This window comes from Mustelus asterias, chromosome 25, assembly GCF_964213995.1.
Source record: "Mustelus asterias chromosome 25, sMusAst1.hap1.1, whole genome shotgun sequence".
Lineage (NCBI taxonomy): Eukaryota > Metazoa > Chordata > Chondrichthyes > Carcharhiniformes > Triakidae > Mustelus > Mustelus asterias.
This window is the reverse complement of record NC_135825.1, coordinates 36061126-36085709: the sequence shown is the minus strand read 5'-3', so window position 1 is coordinate 36085709 and position 24584 is coordinate 36061126. Positions and strand designations below refer to the sequence as shown.

The 24584-nt window shown below is 42.3% G+C and overlaps 1 protein-coding gene across 1 annotated transcript in view; it reads right to left on the bottom strand.

The window, feature by feature from the left end:
* Nucleotides 1-24584, bottom strand: part of pkp1a (plakophilin 1a) — a 58722-nt gene that overhangs the window by 19548 nt on the left and 14590 nt on the right. Inside the window, exons 3-7 of the mRNA XM_078242327.1 lie at nucleotides 17842-18284; nucleotides 11585-11714; nucleotides 9509-9716; nucleotides 8436-8601; nucleotides 2765-2882 (exon numbers count right to left, since the gene is read on the bottom strand). Coding sequence (XP_078098453.1) covers nucleotides 2765-2882; nucleotides 8436-8601; nucleotides 9509-9716; nucleotides 11585-11714; nucleotides 17842-18284 — 1065 coding nt within the window. The remainder of the gene's footprint in view (nucleotides 1-2764; nucleotides 2883-8435; nucleotides 8602-9508; nucleotides 9717-11584; nucleotides 11715-17841; nucleotides 18285-24584) is intronic.

The window sequence follows — 24584 nt, the reverse complement described above, 5'->3', positions numbered from 1 at the left end:
TGCAAGTGGTAAAATCATAGCTAGGCCATTCAGTAATGAAATCAGAAAGAACTTTTTCCCCTCTGGAAATGTGGAATTCTCTCCCCCAGTCAGCTGTGGATGCCAGATCCACAGAACTTCTCAGGACTTGAGAGTGACAATTTTTTATTTATTAAGGATTACCAAGGGATATAGATCAAAGATGTGTAGATGGATTTGAGGCACAGGTCTACTAGGATCTTACTGAATTAAGGAATAGATCACAATTTCTATGCAGGCTCAAGTAATGTGGAAACAGTACATTGGTTATTACTGTGTGTACTATATTATGGGAATAATCTGATTGAGCACAGAATCATTATTGCACAGGGGAAGGCTATTTGGCCCATTGCATCTGCACCGGTTCTCCAAACAAGCATCATGACTCAATGCCATTCCCCTGCCTTTTCCCCATACCCCTGCACATAATTACTTGAATAGGAGCAATCTAGGAATTCTTCAATTCAACCTGCCTCCATCACACTTCTAGGCGGTGCATTCCAGACCCAAACCCTTTGTGAGAAAAAAAATTTTTTCACACCATGTCACATTTGCTTCTTTTGCAAATCACCTCAAGTCTGTGTGCTCTCATTGTTGATTCTTTTATGAATAGGAACAGTTTCCCCTATGTACTCTGTCCAGCCTCATGATTTTGAGCATCTCTATCAAATCTCCTCTTAGCCTTCTTCTCCCCAAGGAGAACAGTCCCAACCTCTCCAAGCTATCCTCATAACCGAAGGTTCTTGTAAACCGCTTCTGCACACTCTCCAATGCATTGGTATATAGTATTACCGGAAGAAACGTTATCCCATTTTGTGTTCAATGATATTGGCCTATATTTACTGTGAGAAAAGAAAGATGAGCGAGGAGCATTGTGCTATTTGGCTCACTGATAAATGGAAAATAACTCTATACTGTGGATGGCAAAGAATTTGGGGCAAACATAAGCAAAATATTGCTTTTTCAAATATTCTGTTAATCCAGATGAATGTCATTAATGCCAAAGATGTGCAGTTTAGGTGGATTGGCCATGCTAAATTGTCCCTTAGCGTCAGGGGATTAGAAGGGTAAATATGTGGGGGTTACAGAGATAGAGCCTGGAGGTGTAGAGACCAATTTAACAGTCTGGAGGTGGCTGAATTGTGGTCAGTGCAGACTCAATGGGCTGAATGCCCTCCTCCTGCACGATAGGAATTCTATGATTCTATGCCAGGAATAGGGTACTTTACATTTGAGACACACAACGCAGATGTTCCCAGTAGGTTTTTGAACCCCATCATCAGATTTGAAATCTGAACGGTGGGGGAACAGTCACTCTGTGTGATTTACCAAGCATGGCGAATTAATGATAGAGGACAGGTTTGCTGTCCATTTAAGGCAAGCTCTTAAAGGTGGAGGGTCAGGGGCCTTCCATGGAAAGCATGGCAGGTAAGTGAGAGATAGGGAGGCACCTGCTTTCCAACTACTTCAAAATTTTAATAAAAATGACAAAAAAGGCCACTGTTGGAGAAAGCCAAGACTTCTGAACCTGCCTGGAACATTGCCCTCCCCGCTCTATCCCACTGCCACTTCCGGTTTGCCTTTGAGCGGCCACCTCCAGACTGTTAAATTGGTCTCTACACCTCCAGCAATTTGGAGGCTGATGGAAAATTCCAGGTTGCCTTCATTAACAGGCTTTAATAGGCCTTCAACTGCATCAGTGAGCTGCCCACTGCTTGCACTCCTGTCCTCCCCGACCCAATCCTGACTCTGGAAAAATGCCCCAGGAATGAGATGGAGCTAAGGAACCAGCACTCGGACGAGTGAACAAAATTCTGCACCTGCCTGCCACTGTTCCTACCCCTTATAAGGGCTAAAGATCCACACAGTGTCAGAATCAACCATTTTCAATTCATGTACAGCACAGATTGGTGCTTTGTAGAGATTTGAATGCTTTGGGCTCAACCTCAGGATTGTGTACCTCAATATTTACCTCTTAAAAACTGTTAAGTTTCAAGTTTCAGTTAGTTTAGACAGTGTATTAATCCACAAAAACACAAACCATTGAGTATTTAGCAATGTACTATAAAAAGAAAGGTTTATGGGTAGGATTCATCGGCCGTTCAGGCCAGTTGGATTCTCCCATCCCGCTTCAGTGAATAGTAATTTGGCCTGGCGCCAGATTTTCCATCCTCTCAAAGCGGTGAAGGGGCGTGAACAGCTTGAGAATTCCAGCCTCTGTTTTTATGTTGTCAAGTTCCCTTTAAACATTCTCTCTCTCTTACAATAGATAGGCCAGTGGCTGAGCATTACTGAAGAAAACAATGGGCTTTTTGTCAGCATAAGTCTCATTGAAAGGGCTGGCAGTTACACTGCAAAGTTAATGATCGATTTCACACTATCACAGATAGTGTAACAATAGACATCACTTTTCTTTCTTCTGGTTTCAAATGTTTGGACTGCTTTATACATGAATTATGTAAAGAGTTGGCAAACATGCACGTTCTTCAGGTAAGACCACCACACCCCCCCCCCCCCCCCCCCCCCCCAACTTTGTTTCCTGTAAATCGGATGACTAATCGTGGAAACCCAAATAATATAATTTGAATATCTCAGCCAGGCATGCAAAGCTTTAGGGATGAGAGCTATACAAGTTACAGTTGAAAGCTCTGATCAGGTTCTCCTCCATTTTCATAAATTTTTAATAAAATATACACGTGCCTCTCTAACAATATCATGAACCAATTAGATTAATTATGTTACTTACTTTTTCATCAGCTTGGTTTCTTTCAATGCATGCTTGAATATGAGACATGAGCGAATCAATTAGTCCAGGGGAGTTGCGCATTAATTGACGGCCTGTTTGACCAGCAGAGCTCAGGTTCCTGCACAGAGCAAGATTTACAAGAAGTTATACATTATAGAATCATGGAATCCTACAGTGCAGAAGGAGGCCATTCAATCCATCGAGTCTGCACTTACCACAATCCCACCCAGGTCCTATCCCCCTAACCCCATGCATTTACCCAAGTTAGTCCCCCTGACACCAAGGGGCAATTTAACATGGCCAATCCATCCAACCTGCACATCTTTGGACTGTGGGAGGAAACCACACAGACACAAGGAGGATGTGCAAACTTCACACAGACAGTGAGCCAAGGCATATCGAAACTGGGGTAGGCCTCTGGGCTTGTATCTCTGTCATTCAGTTAGATCCTGGCTGATTGTCTACCTTAATGTCACTTTCGACACTGTCTAAATATCCCTTAATATCATTCTTATCCAGAAACCTATGGATTTCTCTCTTGAACATGCTTGATAGTGGTGGTAGAGAATTCCAAAGATTCCCCACCCTCTGAGTGAAGAAATTCCTCATCATCTCAAGTCTTAAATAGCCCAAGACAGTATCCCCTTGTTCTGGACTTACCAGGCAGGGGAAACATCTTATCAACATCTATCCTGTCATGTGATAGTAAGCTCAGAATTTAAAAGAGTTCAAGATTGGAGAAGAAAGAAGCATGGATCAGCTATTTTCTTTAAGCTAGATCAGTACAACCTGAAATGCTGGAATCAGATTTAACTATACCATTCAAAAGGGAACTGGATAAAAACTTGAAACGGAATCATTGACCAAACCACGAGAAAAGAGCTTGGAGTGTCACTAATTAGGTGGGTATTTCAAAGAACTGACATAGTGGGACAAATGGCCTTCTTCAATATCATATGATTTTCCAAACCTATGATTCATATGAACATATGGTGGCACAGTGGTTAGCACTGCTGCCTCACAGCTCCAGGGCCTGGGTTCGATTCCCACCTTGGGTCACAGTCTGTGTGGAGTTTGCACATTCTCCCCGTGTCTGCTTGGGTTTCCTTTGGATGCTCCAGTTTCCTACCATGCTAAATTGCTCCTTAGTGTCCAGGGATGTGTAGGTTAGCAGGATTAGTGGGGTAAAAGTGTGGGGTTGTGGGGATAGGGCCTGGGGTGGGATTGTCGTCGGTGCAGACTTGATGGGCACTGTAGGGATTCTATGGTTGTATAACGATGGCAGCAATAATTCTGATCCGTTTCCATTTCATAATTGGATCCAGTTGGTCTTTGAATTTATAATACAATTGGTCCTGTAACTGCATCAAGTCAAAACGTCATTAGCTGAGACCAGTTTTCCCACTGGAACAATGTTATAAATGGGGGACTGGTTCCTGAACCAAGGCGTAATACCGTATTTTCACTAAATTGTGAAAAGCTTTTCAGATCTTGCTTCAGCATAATTGCATTTACAGTAGTGCGTTTCCCGTGATACAATAGTGCCTACACTTTCAAAGATGCTTCTATATTGTATCTGAGAAGTAAATTGCCCTTCCTGCGGTTGTGAGAGCTGAGCCTGGCACAGCCAGGGCCGAACCCAGCAGTCAATTTCTAAATGTTGCTGGTCGTTATAATTTGAATGTTGTAAAGTCAAGGTCTGCCTGTAATCTGGAAAGTCTGCACAGTGGAGCAAGATTCTATGAAATAATGACAGCAATGCAAGAAAACCTGCTCAGTACAAATTCTGCTATTCTGTTTAATCGTGATGTGGAGTTGCCAGAGATGGACTGGGGTAGGCACAGTAAGTAGTCACAACACCAGGTTAAAGTCCAACAGGTTTATTTGGTAGCACGAGCTTTCGGAGCGCTGCCCCTTCATGAAGGGTGTTGTGAGACTACTTACTGCTTCATTGTGTTTCAGTAAAATAAAACCCAGTGGATGTTTTATATCCAACAGTATGTTTGCACCACCAAATGATACACTCATCCATAAAGGAGTAATAGTTGCTCAACAAGATAAGGTCTTATCTATAGTTTGCATTACGAATGTTAATATCCTTGCCAGATGTTAATGCAATACTCATTCCTAACCAAGATTTTCCTTCACACAAAAATACCCCGCACACAACAGTAGCTTTGTCTTTGAAGAAACATGTGCTTGCCAAGTAGGACAAAGTCTCCAGTACACACCCTGCTCAAATGTGAAACCTGGTTTTTTTGGAACCAAAACATTTTTCAGAGTAGTGTGAACTAAGTTGCTTAATTAAAAACATTTCCAAAGATTACTCTTGGCATCTTGCGTTGATATTCATACATTCATGTTTCTACCAAGGGTTGCTAATAGCGGACAGGGGTGGAAATGCTAGGTAATTTCTACCTTCCGAACACCAGGAACATTAAATATCATTGTAGACACCAATCTGGCAAATGTCAGTGTTTCTAATGTAAGCAAAGAGAACTACAATGTCCTCAAATGCGGTTATTTTCATTGTTTATCAACGCAAAGGGGCATTTTCATCTTTACTTCTCTCAATGCAGAACATCACAACGAGGATTGCTTGAAAGGACAATTTACCTTATTAAGTCAAATGGAATATTCAAAAGTGTCCATTTGTTGGTATTTAATTTAGGCTGTATGAATCCCAAAAAGTGAGAAATAGTAATTTTATTCACAGCTCAAAATCACTGCACTAAAAAAGTTTTATTTAATAAGAAGAAAATAATTTTATATTAAGTTTCAGAATAAACTTCACACAGGAAGAATTGCTCTGGTTACTGTTTCTACCTTTCACTACAAATGTGAATATGTCGATGATTTCAGTTTGATGTTTGTAGTGAAATAATTCACAATTAATCTACTTACAATTTTGCTGGAAATATATAGTAAAAGGAAATATTCCCACATTTAAGACATTATCGATGTAGTGATCACAGCAAATCTTCCTCTATGGTATTTTGAGGAAAAAAAGAGTTAATTATTATTCCCTCTCTTCTACCTTTAAGTTTAACAGTGTAGCTTATGACTACTGTATCTACAAATTCAAAGTTTTCCAAAGGTTTTCTTGGATCGTGAGAACTTTTTAAAAGCTAATCCATAATTAGCAAGTTACTCATCAATTCACAACATGGCAGATGTTGGCTCCAGATCCTCTGCAGCCATTTACAGAAATTGACTTTGATGTACTTCAAACACAATGCTTGTATGTTTAAGAAAATCTATTTAAAGCGATCTGCCAAATTATCAGCTTGACAACTGTAAGGCATACTTACAAAAATAATATGCACCTAAAACAGTCAGGCCTAATAATTACTTTTGTCTAACTCACCCAGATTTTATTTTTAATAGTCGTTCATGGAATGTGGACATAGTTGTCTAGGTCAGCATTTTTGTTGCACTTCTTTAACTGGTCTTAAGCAGATTGGTGGTGACTGCATTCATGAACTGCATATGGGGTAAGTAACCCTCAGTGCTGTTAGGGAAGGGATTTTTGGATTTTAACCCAGTGACAGTGAAGGAACAGCAAAATTGACTCAGATCAGGGTGGTGCGTGGCTTTGAACTTGCAGGTGGCAATGTGCCCAGATATCGGTTGTCCTCGTTATCCAGGGTGTAGAGATAGGAGGTTTGGGCTCAAAGGAGCCTTGGTGAGTTTCTGCAGTGCATCTTACAGATATTACACAATGCTGCTCTGTACATCAATGGTGGAGATGGTTGACAATCAATCAGTCCTGGATGGTGACGAGTTTCTTGAATGTTGTTGAAGCTGCACTCACCCAGGGAAGTTGAGAGTATTCCATCAGACTCCTAACTCCACTACTTAAAGTTAGAGGAGAAGGAATAATAATTAACCCCTATTTTTTCCCTCAAAGTACCATAGTGAAAGGTTTGCTGTGATCACTACATTAATAATGTCTTAAATGTATTTGAAAGTTCTTTACTGGCTGTAAAACACTTTGGAATATTTTTGTGAAAGGCACAATGCAAAAGCAAGTTTTTCATTTTTCTTGAAAGCATTCATCACTATTCACTATCTACTCCATACTGTAACTTATAAATTGTTTCCAGCAACTTGCAACATAATCCATCTGCTTTTCCCATATGACCTAATTTTCCATTACATACAGATTTTCAAAAAGTCACCCAAAATTCTAATTTAATAAATGCTGAAAATATACAATAGACCACAATCTGCCATCCAGTATTGGGAAGAGAAAAGGCAGATAGTGTCTTGGTGTGGAGGAATCTGACACCATTTGAATATTTCCCTCATTTTCTGTTTTTATTTCACGAGTATAAAAATAGACAGCATCTCCTAACCTTCCATAACTGATACTGATGAAATAATCACTTTTTAAAAGATAACTTTGTTCTTCCATTGTGTCACCATTTGAATTAATACTAAATTGAGCTGACCAATGCCTTCGTTAAAAAAAAATCTGACAAACAGTCCCGTTTACGTGGATATGTATTTAATGTTAAACCATGTCCCCCTAGTTCCAGAGTCCCCAACAGGAAAAACTCTCTCAGCGTCTACCCAACAGAATGTTATACATTTCAGTTAAGATCACCTCTCATTCTTCTAAACTTAAATGAGCGCAGGTCCAACCAGTTCAGTATTTCCTCATAAGACAACCCCTTCAGACCAGGAATCCTTCTGAACTGCCTTCAATTCAACTACCAAAACTGTACATGGTACACGAAGTGTGGTCTCAGGAATTACCTTCTAGTGAGACTTTTTTTTAATGCTTTTATACTCTTATCATTTTTGCCTAGTTGCTTACTGTACCAGCATGCTGATTGTGTTTCATGTACAAAGACACCCAGATCCCCCAGTGATGGGAACTTCTATAGTCTCTCTCCATTTAAACAATGCTTTGCTTTTCTATTCTTCACTAAAGTGCATCAGACGCCATCTGTCTAATTTATGCCCACTTGATTAAACTATCCAGTTGCTAAATCTGGTCCGAACCTTTCCCTTTGCATCAGGAAATGCCAGTTGGGCCATTTCCTGACTTTGCGATCCCGAACCTGCGTCACCTTCTCCCACTCCAACAGTATTTTTGTCTCTGCGACATGGGGAGTTAAAGTCCGCTGCTCTCTGAAGAAGAGTCATATTCAACTCGAAACGTGAACTCCATTTCTATCTTTGCATATGCTATGAGTTTTTCCAACATGTTGGTTGTACTTCAGATTGCCAGCATCCACAATATTTTGCTTTAATTATGTGAGTGCAATCTACATTTTTTTTAAAAAAGCTTTCGATCTAAAATTCAATTAGCAACATTTGGATTCCCAATTTGTCTGGGGTGGGGCGGCAGGCAGGAAGTGAGCAGGTACTCGCATGAATTTTAAAGCTTTGAATTGCAGGAAGCACAGCAACCCGACAACATGAAGACTGGAATATGGGTCAGTGGACTCAGATACAGGATGATTGGCCACCATAGTTAGGGTGGACTCTTAACCCCCCTACTCTTAACTGGCTATGGTACTGGCATACTACCCTGTGGAAAAGGGACTGTTTAAAAAAAAAAGTGGTGGTAGTTGCTATCAAATTATGCATTTTACATGACTAGTTACACAACAAGTGCCCGAGTCTTACTCCCCCACCAATGGATCAGTGACCATGATACCTTAGACATCCCGTGGCATTGTAGAAAACATCTGAATCATTAGTTTTGATGTCGCCATGCTCCTGAGAAGCATATGGAATGATCACAGATTCAGTCAGGACTGGCAAGGCATCATTTATCAGGTCCTCCTTGAGGCTGTCACATGATGAAAGGTTCCATAAAAGTCCTAATAACATGAAAAAGAATTGGCAAACTTAACGTGCCATGCGCAAACCGAAGCAATCACTGGTTTTAAAAGTAGCATTTTTTGCATATCCTTATCTTTTCCCTCTCACGTGTCTCATTTTTAAAAATAGCTTCCTTAAGACTACTTTTATGAAACAGAGATCTTGACAAATGAGCAATTGCAGGCAATACAACTTTGGATGTCAATCTTATGATGCAAATCAATTAACAGCAACCTGCAATTGATTAACAATGATAAACTGTGAAACGCAACATTTAACAGCCTACATCATGAACAAACAATTTAAGTGAATTGGACTGCATTTACTGCCAGGCTACTTGTCGACAAGAATTTGGCAGGTACACAGTGTCTAGAGTGTAACCCGTTGCCAGAATGCTAATGGTATTAATTTAGTGAATAGGTAGAACAGGCTTTGTTTTTATTACTTCTGCATGAATTTATAGTGTGTCTTTGGCAGCAGACCACAAGACCCACAGCAGCAGGTAATAACTGATTGTGCTGCAGGAACTAGTCTTTTACCATCATCAGGCAGGGGATGAGGCTAGCCCATTGCATTTGGGGTGTGCTGATGCCTGCGATCGTGGCTTGTCCAAACTAGGGTAAAGGATCAGGGTAACCAATGAAGTAAAACCGAGGCTTTACCTGACGCAAGTTTTCATATCGGCCTTTTGGCTAAGATGAAGCGTTACATCAAGCCTGGGAGGCCTCATCCTGTCAGCTTGGATCTTGTTTGATCGAGCCCAGGATGGGATGCCTTGTCTTGTCAACTTGGATCTTGTTTGTCCCTCATCTGGGGACCATGATTGGACTTAATTTGAATTGGCTTTTTTTGATTAAAAAGGTACCAAATAAACAAGAGGTCCCCCAATTAAACAGAAGGTTGTACCTGTTATTTGCTTCCGTGTTTCTGGATCATTTGTTTCTCTGAGGAGCTGAAGTATTGGTTTGATCCCACCATGTTTCTTTACTTCAAGCTTATTGGTGGTGTTCTTGTAGACTGCATTTCGAAGGGCTCCACCGACAGATTGCTGAACATTGACATTTTTGATTCCCAAGAGGTTGATTAGCTGAGGAATTGCACCCATTCTGTAAATCTGGAAAATCAGATCAGTTATTCATTCTCGTTGGATAAGTAATACTACACAATAAATTACTTAATGACTATCCAACAATCACACACTCAGTAGCAGACAGTAAACATCAGTCAGTCTTAAATATTTAAAATATGGCATTTGCATATAGCCTCTCAAAATGAACATCCACAAGACCTTTCTTTAAAAGGGGGTGACATGACGTGGACATGAAGCAAGAATGAAAGAACTTGGAAGTTCTTTGTGAGTCCTGATTAAATGGACCAGGGAAAATGATGCCCCAGATCATTGACCCAAAACATTCACACAGTTTTTTTTCTTAGCACAGATGCTTCTGAATTTGTTGGCTATTCCGCGTTTTTTCTGTTTTTATTTCAAGGTTTAATGAAGCCTTTATGTTAAGAACCAAGGCAGCAAGACAGGTTGTTTTAGAAAGGGATTGTAAAAGAGAGGGCCATGCATAATGGATGAAAGATTGATTTCTAATAATACATCAAAAATGTTGAAGGAGAAAGTACTATTCTGGAGTCAAAAGGTCGAGGCAATGGGGCTGGAATGAATGGCTGAAGATTTCCCAAGTAAGGGAGAGATCTACAAAAAGAGTCACTCAGTGTAGCAACTCAAAAAGGAGATCTCAGTGTGGAGCTGGAAAACTGATACCAAAAAGGGGTCAGCCTTCACTCAGCCAGTGGTACCCACTCTCACCTCTGAGCCAGAAGGTTGTGGATTCAAAACTCTACACCAGATGTCTCCTCGGCCTTTTGGCCAAGGTGAAGCATCATTTCAAGCTCAAGATGGAGTGCAATGTCTCATCTTGTCAGCTTTGGATCTTGTTTGTCTGTCTTGTGGGGAGACAAATTAGAATTAGAATTTGGTTTTTGGAGCAAGCAAGGAATGGATTTTGATTTGTCCGGTCCACTCTGAGCGTTGGCTTTGTAACTTTAGGAGTGGAGTAAAGAAATGTTTTAAGAAACTATGAACGCAATCTAGGCTGACACTTCAGTGCAGTAATGAGAGAGTGCTGCATTGTCAGAGGTACATGCCCTTCCCCTTTGGATGAGACCTTAAACAAAAGTCCTGTCAGTCCTCTCAGGTGGATATGCGAGGGTTCTGTGGTGACAACTAAAAGTAAAGTAGGGGAGTGCTTCAGATCACCTGCCGATATTGATCCCTTACTCAACATCCATAGAAAAGATTTACCTGGTCATATATCTCACTGCTGTTCATGGGGCTTTCCTGTACACCATTTGACTGCCTTTTTTCTCGCAATACAAAATTATAGGCTAGAATTTTACAGCCATTTACATCCCACCACCACTGCAAGTGAGGATCGAGAATATGGCGCTCTGCCAAATCTCTATTCACTGCAGCAGGACTAGGAAATCCTGCTGATGTGAACAGCCAGAACATTCCTGCCATACACTTCAATAGTAATTCATTCGTAGGTGTTAGATGAAGAGGGGTAGGAGGAAGTCTGTGTGGAACGTAATGAGCATGGGCCTGCTTCTCTGCTTTAAGTTTGCTATAAAGTACATAGGGACATCTTGGGATCAAAAACAAGGTTACAGAATTCCAAATTTGTCCCAAGTCTGGCAGGATAGTTCTGTAGTGAGAAAAATTCAGTAAACTGCAATGAACCAGGGAAAATTATGTCCCAAATCATGAAATCATATCGTGGAACACAATTACAGGACATCACACTCTCTACCCCTGACACTGTCCCATAAATCCCACTGAAAAGATCAACGTGAATTACTTCAGTTTTCATGCAAATGCAACACTTAGAATTTTGGGGGGGAAATTCCGGCCTAGATATTGTAGTTTGTTCAAAAGTTCCTATTCCAGAGTATAATTGCAATGTTTTACTTTACCACTGTTTTAGCACTGTCCTCCTTAAAGCACTCATGCTGGATGTAGGAAGAAGCATAGGCCAGAACTTTAGGATCCTTGGAAGATAAGAGCATCACTGCTTTCTGTAGGTTCATCTCAAAGTCAAATTCTCTGGAATAGATCAGAAAGATTAGTGTGACAACACTGAGATTTGCAGCTGTACATCCTCTGTGGATGAACAATGCATGCTTTTAATTACTATTGAATAATGCATCAAGATAATATCAACATAAATCCCCACCATATGGTATTTATGAAATGCAAAACATGAATAAGTGTGGGCAAAAAGGCAATTGTTCTAGCTGTAGCTAATTATTTGATAGTTAGAATCACAGGGGGGTGAACTTATCACAATTTGGCAGAGTGTTGAATCGAGTGAGAAAACAAGCTGGTTTCTCTCCAGATCTGACCACACACTGCCAAAAAATGAAACAGCTGGGCCCGTTTCATGCCATCACATAAGGGCAAGGGGAGGAAGAGCAGGAGGAGGAAGCCCCCGCCCCCCGATCAGAGTCAGAGCTGGCATTTCTCCACCAGCCCCAATAATCAGTGCCCCGGCAACCTTCCCCTTCCTCCCAAACATCAAACACCTACCCTCGACCCCCACACCCATCGCCGGCATCCCCAGCCCCCACTCCCATTCCCGGCCATCATCACATATAAATGAATTCACCCTCTCTCCCATGATGCTCCCACTGGGGTCTCCCTCGGCACTGCCCTAGCACAGGCAACCTGGCAGTGCCAACATGTGCCAATGGGCAGTGCCAGGGGTCACAGCCAGGATAATGCCTGGCCATGTCCCTCCTCCCCCAGGGGCTATACTCACACCTTTATGTCCCCGGAGGTATCCCCTCGACAGGTTCATGTCTAGGTGAGCCTGTTGTAAACCGTGCTGTTGTTTGAATTACAAGGGAGGAAGTGTTAGTTTTTTCTAGGTAACATTAAAACTGACAAATCCCCAGGTCCTGATGGCATCTATCCTAGACTGCTCAGGGAGACAAGAGATGTAATTGCTGGGCCTCTGATGGAAATCTTTGTCTCTTCATTGGACACAGGTGAGGTCCCTGAGGATTGGAGGATAGCGAATGTGGTACCGTTACTTAAGATGGGTAGCAGGGATAACCCGGGTAATTATAGGCCAGTGAGCTTGACATCCATGGTGGGGAAGTTGTTGGAGAGGATTCTTAGAGACAGGCTGTGTGCGCATTTAGAACGGAACAATCTCATTAGTGACAGACAGCATGGTTTTGTAAGAGGGAGGTCGTGCCTTACAAATTTGGTGAAGTGTTCCCCAACAGGAAGAGAACACTCTTGCCTGGTGATTGTCGAGCTATGTTCATTCATCCGTTGTCGTAGCATCTGCATGGTCTCCCCAATGTACCATGCCTCGGGACATCCTTTCCTGCAGCATATCAGGCAGACCAGGTATCAGATACCTTCTAAACGGATGAATGAACATCGCTCGACAATCTCCAGGCAAGAGTGTTCTCTTCCTGTTGGGGAACACTTCAGCGGTCACGGGCATTCGGCCTCTGATCTTTGGGTAAGTGTTCTCCAAGGCGGCCTTCACGACAATGCAGAATCGCTAAGCAGAGACTGATAGCCAAGTTCCGCACACACAAGGCCGGCCTCAACCGGGATCTTGGGTTCATGTCACACTATCTGTAATCCCCACAACTTGCCTGGGCTTGCAAAATCTCACTAACTGTCCTGGCTGGAGACAATACACATCTCTTTAACCTGTGCTTAACCCTCTCTCCACTCACATTGTCTGTACCTTTAAGACTTGATTACCTGTAAAGACTTGCATTCCAACCATTATTTTGTAAATTGAGTGTGTGTCTTTATATGCCCTGTTTGTGAACAGAACTCCCACTTACCTGATGAAGGAGCAGCGCTCCGAAAGCTAGTGGCTTGTGCTACCAAATAAGTTTGTTGGACTTTAACCTGGTGTTGTGAGACTTCTTACTCGGTGCATTGGCCATGCTAAATTCTCTGTGTGTACCCGAACAGGCGCTGGAGTGTGGCAACTAGAGGATTTTCACAGTAATTTCATTGCAGTGCTAATGTAAGCCTATTTGTGACACTAATAAATAGACTTTAATGTTCTAGTTTATCATAAAGGTGGTTAGTGTATTTTGACTAGATTAAACAATAGCCCGATTTAACAATAGGCTGCTTTACCAGTGGGGGCAGTGCCAGGAATATAGAAAGATCAATGTTCTCATATGTATCATAATTTGTAAAGATTGATTAAAGATTGAATCATAACATTGGCTGCAATGATCATTCTTTAACTTAGGGTTTCTGGAATTAATTTTGTAGTAAGATTTTCTGAGCAGAATTCATTAATAATTAAAAAGATTGAAAAGTGATGTGATCCAGACAAAAGTACTAATCTGGAAGAATTTATAAGTGGAATTTACTAAACCACAATCTATTCTCAGATGTCTAGTGTTCCAGGAAGGCAAACAGAGAACAAATGTAGGCTGTAAAGTTTGTCTGTATTTGTGCAGATAAAGAGAATGTTAGTAACAGTAGATCCAAATGAACCCTCATCAAAACATCAAACATGACAGCATTTTGAATTGGAAACCAGTCTTCAAAAATAGTTCACATTATACTGTCCAATGTAAATCTGCCCAACTCTCACCTACCCTGACTAAGGCCCATAATTCTGGTTTTTTTGCTCTGGCGCAAAAAGGGGCCTTATTAAAAAGCAAGGCAGGATTTAATGCCGCACGTCAGATACAGCAGTTATGGCCCTTCTAAAACAAAGTCTGCAAACTACTGAATTCCAACATGCAGAAGAGGCTCCCCCATCACCCTGCAGAAACATTAAAAGCCAAGCATGAATGCATGTAAACGACAGGACACCAAGGGCCAAAATCAGTCTCAAAGAAATGTTGGAACTTAACCCAAAATTGCAGAAGATTTATGTTAAGCTTGTAGAAGAATAATAAGTTACCCTCCTGACTCTAAATCAGTAAGTGTCTAAGCTCAAGTGGCAAATGTCAACAAACCTTGACTGGGATGTCAGCTTTGATAGAAGCAATTAGGAAGGTCAACTGTGCAACCAAAAGTTACTGTCTTTCAACAGTGCCTGGTGCAAAATCTTTTCTTTCTACTATTCCGCCATGAACCTTTACCTTAGGGCTCACCGTGGGTATTTGTATGTTGTCTTTATGATGGAAAGGGCAGAGGAAATGAATAACGCGTTCAGGCTAAGGTTACACCCAAACAAATACAACTAGGAACACCCTTCACTAAGTCTATACATCACATTACTGGATCACTCAGATGAGGCCTGCTTAAGGAGGAAAAGGTTCAATAAGGAATTGTCTTTATTGCAAGCCAACTTTCACAAATACACTCAAACAAACATTATCTTAAGAAAACTTCAAATCAGGTGATTTGTAGTGCATATAAATCTGACATTTGTTTACCCTCACCCACATCAGGTAATGTGGCGTTATGTCACATTCTTTCCCTGCATTGATATTTAGATGCCACACCAGCTTCTGTTTCAGATTCTCCAAGATGGTCCTCAGGCATTATACACCCAAAAATAAAAGAGAAAGCCAATGGAGATCTGAGCCTATAGACTCTGGAGTCAGGGACTGACTGCTGCAGTGTCTCTGCTCCCCACTGATCACACTTTCACTCTTGACACATCTGGCATTGAGGTAATATGTACAAGAATGCCACACATATAAAGACACTGCAAAGGAGGATGAAGGGAACAAGTAGATTATTTTGACTGCTTTGCTGAGGCTGTTAAATTGCCACCGCTATAGAATCCCAAGGTTCAAAGTAGTGACACTCACTGCCACATCCCTCTACAAAGTGTGTACCACATTCTTCACAGGATTCCAGCATCTGACCCCAAAAAACCTGTCCCACCTGTCCAATATATACATTGGGATTCTTTGGTCTCCTAGAGGTGTTTTGCTCCGCAGTGGGAGGTGGTGTACCTCCGGCAGCAGAACCTTCTGGTCCACCGCTATCAGAGATTTCCCATTGATGCCACCCACGGCGCTGGGAAACACGCAGTCGGGGTGCACCATTGGCAGAACTGGAAGATCATGCCCATAGAATATGGAACATACAAATTTGGCTCTCAAAGGTTTTGCTGATTTCTCCAAACTGGTTGTTTATTGTCCGAGTTTTATATTCTACAGTTTCACCAATGCTCTGCATCTCTGTTCCAGGTATTCTCCAGCTGCACCTCCTTATGCTCCCCAAACATCTTTTGCTACCCTTATCAACCATAACCGACCCCTCCACCCCACCTCTCATTTCCAGTCACCCATTCCACCCACCTCCAAACCTCCATCCCACTTTCCTCAGATCTCCTCCTCAAATTTCTTGACCTTACTCTCTACACTGGCCATTTGAAGACTTCCTCTCAACTGTGTTACTCCCACCTCTAGGTACATTGGACACAGTTGAGGCAATATTTAGACAGTGATTTACTGAGTTACAATGGGTCAGCGCTGCCAAGTCAGGAGGAGGAGGTTCTGCTCCACCTCAGTTCTAACTGTGAAGCTTCACAAAATATATTTAATACCAAGCCCCTAATGTTTATGTTCTTCAAGTAGACAATAGGGGGCGGGGGAAGAGAAATCGAGTCCTCTGTGTGCGGGAATGTTGCGGGAGCTCAATGTCTGGCAAAACCGGGAAATCGCGAATCGCGGTGGCAATATTGCAATTTCCGATTTTCACCACCTCTCACCGGCAATGTAATAATGGCCATGAATCTGATTTTAATACATCTAAATACATTTCCATGCAATTAAAGACCTCCATATTCCCCTCGCCGACCCAGTCGTGAACCGGTCATGGGAAACCCCCAGGGACACAAAAGTGAGTATAATCCCCGGGAGAGAGGGATATGACCATGCAGCAGCCTGGCTACTGCACGGGGGTGCCAGGGGGTAGATAATAGTGTAGCCTCATGGGAGGGGGACTCATGTAGTTGTGGAAGTGGGGCAAGCAGATATGGGAGCTGGGGACACTGGCGATAATTGTTTGGGATGGGGAGAGAGAGGGGGTCTGATGCCAGCCATGTTTCGGGGGGAGGGGGGGGGGGCGGGGAGGGGGTGACATTGATTGTTTAGGGGGAGGGGGTGAAGTGTCCAATGCCAGTAATGTTCAGGAGGCAAGTTTAGGCCTGGCCTCTCAACATGAAGGCGTGTAACACACCACCTGTTTTTTTGGACAAAGTATCATAAGATCTAGAGAAAAATTGGCCCGTTTCTCTGGAGAGTAACATGCCGTTTTTCAGTCAGATCATGATACTTTGCCAAGTTCTGGTAAGATCATCCCCAGACTTTGTAGGGTGTTCACTAAAATATAAAAACAGTCGATGCACATATGCCCCACACAGTACACCACATGCATTTTGTATAACTTAATGAGTAATTTGCTTTTTGACTTGTGCGGGACTTTGTCCACTGTTAAGTAGCTTTTTTGTTACATGAAGTGTCACATCTCATCAAGAGGGTTTCTATTTAACTCTGATGGTGGGATAGGGACAAGTAAAATAATCTAGATTTCTCATTCGGAGATAGCTCTCGGGTATTTTCTTCCATCTTTATTGCTTTCTCTGGGTGTCACAGGGACTAATGGAAATTTTTAAACACCCAACACCATGAGCAGGAATATCTTCTCAATTGTATGATTGAAAGAAATACTCAATTTTAAAAAAGGTTAAAATTTAAAGTCCCCCATTGTTCTGCCCCCGGTCTTAATGACAAGACACGTGTGGATTTTCTAAGATTTAATCTAAAGTCGTGCTGCATGGAAAGTGGAGTAGTAGCATCCAGCTTGCTAAGACTGATGATGGAATGGGTATTAAATTTTAACCCCCATCCTCAAATGCTCTTACCACAACAGTCGATCGGAAGACAATTGATGCCCTTAAATGCTGGGGAAATTTGACTGTTCAAGGAACTATTAGCTGTTATAAAAGGAGGCATTCAGACCTTTTTAGTTGTCTGTGATGGTTGTAACAAAAATAAATCCACACCTCAACATAGCTTGTTCCCATGTGCAGGCAAAACCACCACTGGATACCAACCAAAAATGTTCGAATTAAGCTGACCATGGCACATGAGCTGGGCCAGCTTCAAGTTTGTGGGTTGAAATCTCGGCCCATCACACACACTTAGCAGCAACCATTACCAAAGAGGAACACGATAACCTCAATATTTAATTCAATCAAAATTAGGCTTACCGCGTTCCATTTGTTGTTTTCTGAATAGTGCTTCCTCTTTGGAAGATGTGACACCTTGAGGCCAATGACCCTAACCTTCCGTTTTCCTGACTTTTAGTATCTGGAAGCATCTTGCTTCTCCTGATATAGAGACTTCTCCTTTGGTCTACAGATCGGTTCCCGTTTCTCAGTTTCATGAAAAGCGGAGTCTTTTGCATATTTAGGAGATCTGGTTCACTTCGACTGCTTGACATGCCTTGGGGGAAGACTTCATTGTCACCCTGTGGACTTTGTGGACCAGAATGCTTTCGATAATGCGATGGCACGCTGATGGAGCGGTTTCCCTTCACGCTATAAGAGCTGAGCGTGCCCCTTTGCTGATATTCTTTCATGATTCCTGTTCCATAAGCCAAGCTGTTTTCTTTCCTAGAATATCCATTCATGGTGCCATAATATTGCGAACCCTTAACAAAAAGAGAATGTTTAAGTAAAAGTTAAACATCTTCAGTTCTTAAATAAAGAGTTTAAAAAGGTTACATGCAAATGTATTTGAGATGAATCTAAAGCCTAGAACTGCAAGGTAAAAATAAACATTGTCAGTATCAAATGTAGTTGAAATCCTACAAACCCCTAAATTTAATCTTATTGCACCCTTTTCTCGGCCTAAAATGGGGGTAACGATGCAGAAAACCACGTTTGAAATCTGAGAGTTCAGTAAATTGATTGGGTCCTTTGTTTTAGAATTCCACAAATTAGCAAAGCTGTCATTTCATTCTTACAATGAAGACCTCAGCTTATTTATCAGTGTCACAAGTAGACTTACATTAACACTGCAATGAAGTTACTGTGAAAACCCAGAGTCGTAATACTCCGGCACCTGTTTGGGTACACTGAGGGAGAATTTAGCATGGCCAAAGCACCTAACCAGCAGGTCTTTCGGACTGTGGGAGGAAACCAGAGCACCCGGAGGAAACCCATGCAGACATGGGGTGAACTCGCAGACTCAGCACAGTGAGCCAAGCCAGGAATCGAACCTGGGTCCCCGGTGTTGTGAGGCAGCCGTGCTAACCACTGTGCCACCATGCCATTCTTTCAGACTCTCATTTTGCTTATCTTGGAATTACAGGCCAGAAGTTCCCCCTGCCCCCTGCGGCAGGTTTTCCATCAGGAAGTGGATCTCTATTGGCCACGAGCAAGGTCTTCTGGTCCTGCCGAAGCCAATGGCCATTTGCATTGCTCACTGGCTGTGCTGTCAGGGAGGGCGTCACGGTGTGGGAGGGGGGCCTTCTCCTTCACTGGGACCGGAAGAATGCTTCATTAGTGGAAGAGACCGGGATCCAAGGGCATAGACTCAGAATAAAGGGACGACCATTTAGAATCGAGACAAGGAGGAATTTCTTCAGCCAGAGGGTGGTGAATCTATGGAATTCGTTACCACAGAAGGCGGTGAGGTCAGGTCATTGAGTGTATTTAAGACAGACAGATAGGTTGTTGATGGTAAGGGGACCAAAGGTTATGAGGAAAAGGCAGGAGAATGGGGTTGAGAAACTTATCAGCCATGATTGAATGGAGCAGACTCTATGGGCCGAATGGCTTAACTCTGCTCCTATATCCTATAGGCGGCACGGTAGCACAGTGGTTAGCACTGCTGCTTCACAGCTCCAGGGTCCCGGGTTCGATTCCCGGTTCGGGTCACTGTCTGTGTGGAGTTTGCACTTTCTCCTCGTGTCTGCGTGGGTTTCCTCCGGGTGCTCCGGTTTCCTCCCACAGTCCAAAGATGTGCGGGTTAGGTTGATTGGCCAGGTTAAAAAATTGCCTCTTAGAGTCCTGGGATGTGTAGGTTAGAGGGATTAGCGGATAAAATATGTGAGGGTAGGGCCTGGGTGGGATTGTGGTCGGTGCAGACTCGATGGGCCGAATGGCCTCCCTCTGCACTGTAGGGTTTCTATGATTCTATTTCTATGATCTTATGGTTTAAGTTCCCACTGATGGGAAGGGCTGGAAAATCCTGTCCATTGAATCTTACAACACTGAAAAAGCCCATCATAGTTATCCCATTTCTATGAAAGAGCTAATTTTGAATAAAAACCAACATGGATTTGTTAATGGTAAATTGTCTGATGGATTGCTTTCATTAACGAAGTGATGGAAAGGGTTGATGGGGGGGGTGGGGGGAGGGGGAGGTTGTAGTGCAGTAATATGCATATGGATTTTAAATAAAGGTGTTTGATGACATACCACCGAATAGAATTGTTAGCAAAATTGAAGCCCATGGGATTAAAGGGACAATGTTATATGAATCGGAAATTGGCCAAGGGAGAGAAAGGATAGAGCAATGATGAACAGTTGCTTTTCACAACAGGATAGAAGTGTGCAATGTTGATCCCAGCGGTCAGTGTTAGTTCTTTTGGTATATTTAGACATATGTAATGGCTCTGATATAGGGACATAATTTAAAAGTTTGAAGACAACAAAACTATTTAGTTAGCTCCACTTGTCACATCCCCCTATGCCACCCCTACCATCATAACCACTCCAGCAATTTTTATTAAATTCCTCTCATTCGCTCTTAGCTCATGTTTCATAGAATCGCTAGAGTGCAGAAGGAGACCATTCGGCCCATTGAGTCTGCACTGGTTCTTACCCAGGCTAACCCTGTAACCCCACCAATCCCCCTAACCAAATACCTTGGGACACTAAGGGGAAATTTAGCATGGCCAATCAACCTAACCTGCATATCTTTGGACTGTGGGAGGAAACTAGAGCACCTGGAGGAAACTCACGCAGACACGGAGAACGTGCAAACTCCACACAGACAGTCACCCAAGGCTGGAATTGAACACAGGTCCACGGCGCTGTGAGGCAGCAGTGCTAACTACTGTTGCCCAAGGTACCCTGTACCTCCTGTATTCAGCTTGGCTCTCTACTGAGTCAGAAACCTGCCATCATGTGCTTTCTTTTTCTGTTTCAGGTATGTCAAAGCAATACTTGTGCTTACATGCTCCATTAACAGTGCATAAAAAGTTAATTCAAGCACACAGGGAGAGAAGTTCAATGTTATTTTAAAAATAGCTATTTGCTAAAAAGCTCCTTCAATAATGGCTTTTGAAATTCGATAAAAATAACACATCAATGGAATGCGGCTCTAATTTCAACTGGAAAAATGTATATGTGTCTACGTTTCTCAATTTTCCAACTGAAAATTAAATCAGAAATAGGAAACTTGAAAAATTTGTGAAAATATCAAGAGTGGTTTTCCTTTTACCACACTTGTGGTGAAGAGATCACCTAATGACGAATTGATGAGCACACACCCATAGCAGAGACTGCCAGATATTAATTGTTAAATTAATGGGTGAAAGATTGGGCTGATTCCATTTTGGGTGTGGGACTGTTTCTGCCTGTGTTTTTTTGAAAAATGTGCTTTGTTCAGGTGATTCCTTAAGTTCAGGCATTAAAAAGGAAGATCTTCCCTATTTAGTTCCACTGCTTATCCATTGGGCATAACACTGAAATGTTAACACATCTAATTACAGTAGCAACGAGAATAAGTACAGCCAATATACAGAATTTTGAATCAAAAGGAGTTAAAACGGATGCTCTGGACCCAAACCATCATTTCCATTTATCTATTTTTTTTCCTCATTTCTTTTAAAGAAAACAGTCCTTTTCTTTTTACACATTCTCTCCCACATCCTTTCATCTTTCATTGTTCTTTGCCTTTCCAAATCCCAATCACATCCTTTCAGTATTCCTCAATCTTCCTCCTCACCTGAACTGCTCAAGGCTCGACGAGAAGAGCTTACAGTTCACCTCTTTGCCTCTCGCAACATCCTCCAAAGGGCTCTTTGAGGTATTTGATGCTGCTACAAACTCATTGCCCCATCCTACTAACTTGAAAACCAATTGGAATGTTCAATGGGGGTTAATTATTCCAATATTTTTCTCCATCTAACCCCTCCCAGTTCTGACCTTGTGGACTAGAGAAACAATAATCACCACCCCTCGCTACACCTTGCTATGGAATGTCCGTTCACATGTGCCCAGTGTCCTGGCATCCAAAGCTTATTATGGATAACTGCAATGATCTCAAGGTCAACAGAAACCTCTGAGGGGTGGTTTTATCTTGCCCCTTAATGAAGGCCCCCCACCCAACATCTGCCTATACCTTCCACCATTTGCCCTATCAAGACCACTTTCCTGAATCAAACCTACTTGTTTCTGATATCCATGCCTAGAAAAAAAAGCTCTCAACTCATTCACAACTGAACTTTCAATCTCCCAATCACCTAGTCTTTAGCGTAGCTATTCAGATGGCAATTTTGCAGACAATCTTCTCAATCACGTCCTCAGCCCATCTTTGGCCCACTATGAGCCATGACTCTCATACACCTTGACCATTCTTCTGGTACAACTTCCATTTCTGTTCTCTAAACCTCAAGGAGCACAAACTTGAATCGATATGATGGATAACTGGTTTAGTCACTCACGTCAAATCACAAAGCACAATCAGGTCTTGCTCCCCTCTGTCAAAACGGTTCACTGTTCTGATAAGTTTAAGAACTTCCTTGTCTCTAAGTTTCAGACCTTCTGATCAACTGCCTCTGCAACTTCTCTCCTTTCCCAAGCCTACCAGATCAAACAACCCCCTCCCAAGTTCCATCCCCACACTGTTACGGAGCTCTTCATTCATTAGTTTCTCCCCAATCACCCTCATGCCCTCTTGCCCATGAGAACCTACTTCTTTGACCTTATTCCCACTAAACTGCTGGCCCCTCACCTTCCTGGTTCCCATGTTAGTCAATACTGTTAACTATTCTCTCTTCAGGTATTATTCCTTTATCTTTCAATTCCACCATCACCACCACACTTCTGAAAACAAAACCTCCAATTCTACCATCATTGGAAACTGTCAACCCATCTTCAAACTCCCTTTCTCTCCAAAGTCCTTGAGCATATGGTTGTCGCCCAAATCCCTGCGATTCCATGTTTGAATGTCTCTATTCACTTTTCTCTCCTTGTCTCAGTACTGAAGCAGCTCTTATCAAAGTCACAAATGAGCAGAAACTTTCTCCATGTCTGTAACTTTGCTCTGTGCCAACACTGCCTCAGCTCATCTGTTGCTGAAACCTGGTGTTACCTCCAGACTTGGCTATTCTGATATACTCCAGACTGGCCTGCCACATTCTCCCCTCCATAAACATGAGGGCATCCAAAATTCTGCGGCCCATGTCTTAACTCACATTAAGTCCCATTCACTCATTTCCCCCTCTCTACCATATAATCATTCTCAGCCAGGCCATGCCTTGACTTTAAAATTCTCATTGAACATCAAATGACATCTGTCCATCTCGCTAGAATTTCCCATGCCCTAAAAGCTGTCCAAAATAAATTCACTCTTCCAATCCTGCCTTCTTGAGCATTCACAATTTTAACTGCCCCCCCACTACACAGGTGGATAAAGGTGGTCAAGAAGGCATACAGCATGTTTGCCTTCATCGGCGGGGCATCAAGTAGAAAGGTCGGCAAGTTATGTTACAGCTGTACAAAACATTAGCTAGGCCGCATTTGGAATATCACATGCAGTTTTGGTTGCCACACGACCAGAAGGACGTGGATGTTTTGGAGAGGGTGCAAAGAAAGTTCACCAGGATGTTGCTTTGTCTCATTGGCTATGAGGAGAGGTTGGATAACCTCAGATAGTTTTCACTGGAAAAACGAAGGCCAAGGGGCCAGCTGATAGAGGCCTACAAAATTGAGAGGAATAGACAGAAGCTCTTTCCCAGGGTGGAAGGGTCAACTACAGGATGGCACATGTTTAAGGTGAGAGGTAAGTTTAGGGGAGACATGCAGGGAAAGTTTTTCACACAGTGGGTGGTGGGTGCCTGGAACCCACTGCCATGAAGGTGGTGGAAGCAGGCATGAGTCATGTTCAAAGTGTATCTTGATAGACACATGCATGGGAGACAATCAGGAGGATTGTAACAGCATATCGACGCAGGTTTGGTGTGCCAAAGGGCCTGCTCCTGTGCTGTATTTTTTTTTGTTCTACACCATTGGTGGCTGTGCGTGTGGCTGCTAAGGCCCTAAATCCTGGAATGCTCTCCTTCAATTTCTCCACTTTTATCCCTTCCTTCCCACTTTTAAAATTAACCATCAAATTTCCCTCTCTGACTATGCTTTTGGCTATCTGCTCCAATATTTCATGTAACTCAGTATCAGGTTTTGCTCCTTTGAGCGTCTTACAATGTTCTAAATGCAATAAATGCATTTGTTGTGTTTACAATGTAATACCTTTTTTAAAAAAATGAAATATGCATTCCATCAGTTGATTCAATTGAAAATGTTAAACTTATCCAAAGTTGGCTAGCCCTAAAACGCAAACTCATGAATGCCTAGTTAATAGTCCAGCCCGGATTCCAGACAGTCTTATGTTGGCAATTTTATCTTTATAAAATTATGTGCATGCCATGCAGTAATAGCAAGGGTTCATACTTAATCACCTTAATATGGCTATTCTGGCAATTGGCCTGAAGTCTGATCAAGAGATACAGAACTTCAAAACAGGGTGTGGCACCGCATAGCCTTTGGCAAAACAGAGTAATGAAAGGAGTATTTGTCACCCGCTATCAACTGCGCACTTGGTAAAAAATTAATAGCAGTGGCAATCATTATTTATTATTTGCCCCCTTTGTTTTATTTCTGAGAACGCTGATTGCTTAGTTCAGAAATAAAGGAGTGTGCTGTTGTACTATTTAACAGCG